A 5,839-nucleotide genomic window follows, 5' to 3' on the forward strand; every position below is an offset into this window, starting at 1 on the left:
TCATTGTGGTGCATTTATTAATGAATATTTGATGCTACAGAGAAATACATTTAAAGAGGCTTTTTGTAATTTTGTAGTATTTGCATGTGCTTGGAAATAAATAGTTCTTGACCACTAGACCAGATCTAAAATGTCTACCCCTTTGCTGCAATTTCATTGGCCAGCTAGCCCCTGTTTAAAGGGTCAGTTCACCTATTTAACAGACAACCAGGACATTGTTTCTGACAAATGTTTTTCTTGATGTTAGTTTACCCAGCCCATACATGTGTGGGTGCCCAATTGGCTGGTACGGATGTGTATGTATGGATTGGTTGTCTCTTTTTAAAAATGAATGCATGCATCCTAATTAAATGTTATATATAATGTGTTTTATGATGACCCTGATGAAGGCCACAAGCCAAAAACCTGTTGATCTGAAAATAAAGTTATTGCTTTTCTTTTGTAAATGTCATTTAAGTGAAATTTGTTGAAGTTACATTCAAGGAGGCATGGCGTTATACTTGATATCATCGCAGGTAAATTACAAAATGTTGTTTTTAACTTTTAAGAATAACAACCAAGTCTAAAACAACGAATACGCATCAATCTCAGGTTTAAGATAAATTACACCATCTGTAATATTCTGTTAGTGTAAGAGTCATGAAAGGTGGGAGATTCTGTTTTCTGCATAGGTCAGCCCATGAGGGTGAGGTGATATATAATATAAACCATGTTTTGGGAAAACACATTGTATGGTTCAGATACACGAGGGAGAAAAACAGTAATAAATCAACTCCGTACTTCATCGCAAAGGTCAAACTTTAAATGACCCTTCAGATTTTGCACCTGTGGTGTTTTCTCCCAAAAACAAAAAAAACAACTGGTGAGAAAAAAAAAAAAGCTTTAGCCCACATATGAAGGGAACTGATGTGGCAGAACTAAATGCTGCAATGTGTTTCGGTCAACAGTGCAATGGTGAGACTAAGGAGTCTGCCATCTGGTGTAGAGCAAGACTGCTGTTTCCCAAAAAAATGACTGTCATTATGAAGGTATAGATTGGTATCTCAGGGAAATGGTGGAGCAGTTGAAAAGCCATTACACGTGGGAGATTGGCTCAGTAAAGAGGAGCGGTCTGAGTAAATGAATGGCACCGTTTATGTGTTATGTAACCACTCAAAGAGGTGAGGGAGGCTAAGAGGGTGCATTACGGCGGGGGCAGAAAGGGACAGACTAAACAGAATGTGAGTGATTCATGAACCAGTAAGGGTTTGTCTGTACAGTAAAGGTGACACGGGAGATGCTTTTCAATTCCCAGAGATTCAGATCATTTGAGGTTTTGTATATGAGAGCTCAGTACAAGCATAACTGCTGGCTGCCCGCGCACGTGTGTGTGTGTGTGTGTGTGCGCGTGTGTGTGTGTGTGTGTGTGTGTGTGTGTGTGTGTGTGTGTGTGTGTGTGTGTCAGGGGGGGGCAGTGAGGGATGTGACCTTGGAAAGATATTGTTATAAGATAAACAGTAGGGCTGCTTGCTCTGCCAGCATTGCCACTGACCTGTTTTAAAGGGCAAGAGTTTTTTTTTAAACATAGTCATTCTCTAAATCACTATGTTTTGAATGTTTATTGTGAAACTTTCAGCCTAAAAATATCTGTCGTGCAAAGTCAGTCTTTAGAAAACAGTTTTATGAAACTTTTTCTCAAGCTGTTTTTTCGTATTATTGTTACATTTAGTTGTTAAAATATGTAAAGACCCCACCCACTCAAACACTTCTCATTTTCATTATCAAATCCTGCTATTTTAATATTGTATTGTTTGTGTCATTACCAATATCATTATTATTTATTTGTATTTTTATTTTATTTTCTCTGTACTCAGGTCATCACATCGATTTTAATTGGACTTCCTGATTAAATAAAGTGTTTTTCTCTGCACGTGTTCACCTTAAACTAAACTTTTGTCCCCTGTATTACTTGAACTATGTACATAGTTTTTTTTTATCCTGCACTTATATGTAAGTTACCTGTTCTTACCTATGTTTTTATTATTGTTGCATTATTAAAACACCTTGTGCCTTTGTTTTGAAGTGTGTGAGTGTGCAATTATTATTTATTACTATCTTTATTATTATTATTGCTCTGACATTGAATTTTACAAGATGAAAGCCATCCAAACTTGATGTGCATTATTAATGATTGATGTCTACATATGCCATTTGTAGGCTCATACCTTTTCACAAAGTAAGAAGTAGACTAGTATATCCTAGTATATTTTAATCCAAGTCACCAACCTACACTGTCTTATCAACATATGAGGTTCTCCCTTGTTTAATTGTGTTTTTCTCCCCTCTGTATAAAAAAAAAAAATCTGCATCCTCTTTCTGTCCATCTGCCAAAGTAAAGTTAATAGTCCCATTATAGCTAATGGATTGTTCTCATAGTTTATTCAGTGCATCCTCCTGCTTTTCCATTGTCTTTGCCCTCTGGGAAGCTGCTAATGCGGCGCCAGTAATAGCTTAGGTAAACTGTTATGTCTGTTTTTTTCCCCACTAATGACAAAACAGTAGCCCATCAAAAATAGCAAGCACACAATGGGGAGAATCATAAGCAGATACATTGTTATTGCGTTGTGTAAGTCACAGGCTATCCTGGAGAGTCAAATATTCACCTGAATGTGTATTTTGTTTGGTTACCTGTTGAACCACAGAGCACCTGTTACATAACATCATTAACTGAGAGGCGGTCACAATAAGTCATGTTGTCATACATTATTATGACGATATTAATAAAAAAAACACTTACAGTATAATCACTTCCTGTCCCACTTAGCACCACTTGTTGCTTAAATAAACATGGACAAGGAAGTGAAAGAAGGGAGGTGGAGGGTAAGGAGGATACAATCAGGATAAATGCACATAAAGTTTATTTGGACTTATGGTTGTTTTTCAATCCAATTAAGAACACACACCTATATATGTCTTTGTTCTGCATATACTGTATGCACATACACACACACACATGCACTCCTTTGCAGACTGATCTCCCAGAGAAAAGGGAAGGAAATGTTTGCTTACGCACAATCAGCTGGTGACCGACACAGAGTTTCCTGTTCTAATGACCTTCTGTCCAACCTGTAATCCCACTGGATGCTGTGATAATGCCTGTAAGGTATGAATGAACCATTCATGCTTTGTTGATGAACTTGCATGGGTCATTTCTGTTTACAGCTAATTATTTGCCAGCAGAGTGAGATCTCAGCCAAGGACAAGACTTATCCAAATACCAACTTGTTAATCTGTCTATAGACATAACACAGTAACACAGGCCCGGTGTCAAAGTAAAACACTCTCCCTCAATTGAGTCATGCTGGTAGATGGTCGTTGGCTGCCACCTGCTGGAGAAAGAAATACTGGAGAATGATGGGATGTTTTTGTTTTTGTCCAGAGAGGAAGTCGGTTTTCTTGCTTTTGTTAGGGTTTGTTTTTGACTTTGTCTTTTTTATAGATAGGACAAAATCGTATTTATTGCAGTAATAATTTACTGTCAATTGTATTGTGAGCTGTATTTTTAAAACACAGGTACACACATGTAAGCCTACTGTACATGATGTATTTACAGATTACAAACTTGAGACCTAAATGGCTCTTAGTTATTATTGGTTTTTTCGTTGGTATCATTAAAACATTTTTAAAAAAAGAAAAGAAAAATAAATGGCACGTAAGATGTGTTTTTTTTTATTTATTTAAAAAAAATGTATGCATTCATTTAGTAATGTTCATAATATTCATAGAAGAAGAAGAAGAAGAAGAAGAAGAAGAAGAAGAAGAAGAAGAAGAAGAAGAAGAAGAAGAAGAAGAAGAAGAAGAAGAAGAAGAAGAAGAAGAAGAAGAAGGGTTAAAATAAGAAGTATAGTTTAGGGTTAGTTTCTATTATAAATTTTGCTACCCTCCGGTATTAATAATCGAACACACACACACACACACGCGCAACACAAAGGACGTTCCCCCGACTTAAAGCTCAACCAATCAGGGTTGTCCGAAAGCAACCGAGTCATAGCCGATTGGCTGAAATCCTAGCCTATAAATTGTGACTAATAATGGACATTTCCGCATTACCAATTTTCAACGTACTGACATTTTTCGTGAAGTTTGTGGGATTCCGGTCCGTTGAATCTGAACATTTTAAAGTGTTTTAGTGACTTGTTACACCAGCCAACCACCTGACTGCTGTAGTAAAGTGAGATGCAGGCTATAAGGTGAGGCCTCCTTACATAGATGAAAATACAGCCGTTTACATAAATGATGTACGTTTTTTTCAGTTCTCCTGAAATTGTGAGCTAGCCTAATTTTAGATATATGTATTAACAAGTGACACGATGCATACGAGTTAATACAAGTTGTATTTGCCTTATTTGAGAGCAAACTAGTGTTTGCAGTTGGTGTCTTTGCTTTGTCGTAGTTCATATCGCACTCATTTAACTGATTCACTTGTCACTGAGTCACTTGCAGTTAAGCAACACTGATTTCTCAATACCTCAGAAACTTCTTCCGGGCTGCCTGGTCCTCTGTTGAAAGACTGAATGACAAAACTGTGGTCATCACTGGTGCCAACGCTGGTATTGGCAAAGAGACAGCCATCGACCTTGCAAAGAGAGGTGGGTCTAACACCTCGTACTGATCCTCACGTCAACGTTGAGGATGTGTCTTGCTTTGTAAGGGTTACTTGCATCATGTATGTTACTGGTTGTTTTACCATTTCCCAATTCCGTTGGGCAGGATTGATTTGGATTTGGTGCTAATTGTATCCCTTCTTTTTAACAGTGCTTGACTTGGAGAAATCTACACATTATTTACTACTACAACACCTTTTGTTCTATTTAAATATATAAAACAAATTTTAATCTGACGGGATTAACATTTTTCTCTAAACTTTGTCATTTGTAAATAGAGCTGGGTATCAAACTCATAATCCATTTAAGTATGGACCTAAATATGTAACAAGGAGTCACAGATCTTTGGTATGGGAAGGTATGAAAGATTAGAAATGCTTAAATTGAAATTCATCAAAAAAAGAAATGAAGTGGAATACTCTATCAGGGGTGTCAAACATACGGCCCGCGGGGCCGAAGTCGTCCCGCCAGAGGGTCCAATCAGGCCCGAGGGATGATTTTGCAAAGTGTAAAAAATTACAGCGAAGACATTAACTTCAAATGGTCAATACAAGTAACTGCTATTTCAAATGTGTCCACTGGGGGTCGCACACAACACTGCCAAGCAAGCACACTGTTCATGCTGAGCTGCCGGTAAAAGAACTTCTGGAGCTCGCGGGTTCTGTCAACATTACACCTCATTACCCAAAATGTCTGTCAAAAAAGGAGAAAAGTGGACACGGAGTGAAGTTTACAGTTTCCTATTTATTCACAGAGGTGAGTGGGAAAGCTGTGTGCTCGGTGTGTTGGCGGCAGGTTTCAGGGCCCAAAGAATATAATATTTGGCGCCACTATGAGACTCATCATGGCGAAACATACAACAGCTTGCAAGGACAACTGAGAAGATTCATGAATTGTTAGCGGGTCTGAAGAAACAGCAGTCTGTTGTTACCCGTAGCCGAGATATCGACGATGCAGCAGTGCTAGCGAAATAGCATTAGCATCAAAGCATACTGCAGTGTTTAACTCGGCGTTCATGGTCAAGGCTTCTGATCTGTCGAGATCCAACTTGAAGTCATCAACTTGCAGTGTGACTCAGATTTGAAGGACACATTTGCCTCCGCCGACTTGGACACCTTTTATCAGCATCTCTTGTCAGGGTACCCCACATTCACAGCCCTCGCTGCAAAGGTTTTGTGCATGTTCGGGACTACCTA

The 5,839-nt window shown here is 38.4% G+C and overlaps 1 protein-coding gene across 1 annotated transcript in view; it reads left to right on the plus strand.

Annotated features, from left to right (window-relative positions):
• Window positions 1-4,077: 4,077 nt before the first annotated feature.
• The window catches only part of rdh12l (retinol dehydrogenase 12, like), a 7,788-nt gene continuing 6,026 nt past the window's right edge, over window positions 4,078-5,839 (plus strand). The window contains exons 1-2 of the mRNA XM_029458131.1: window positions 4,078-4,229; window positions 4,513-4,628. Coding sequence (XP_029313991.1) covers window positions 4,216-4,229; window positions 4,513-4,628 — 130 coding nt within the window. The 5' untranslated portion in view covers window positions 4,078-4,215. The remainder of the gene's footprint in view (window positions 4,230-4,512; window positions 4,629-5,839) is intronic.

The sequence above is a fragment of the Cottoperca gobio genome, chromosome 20 (assembly GCF_900634415.1).
Source record: "Cottoperca gobio chromosome 20, fCotGob3.1, whole genome shotgun sequence".
In the NCBI taxonomy this organism is placed as follows: domain Eukaryota; kingdom Metazoa; phylum Chordata; class Actinopteri; order Perciformes; family Bovichtidae; genus Cottoperca; species Cottoperca gobio.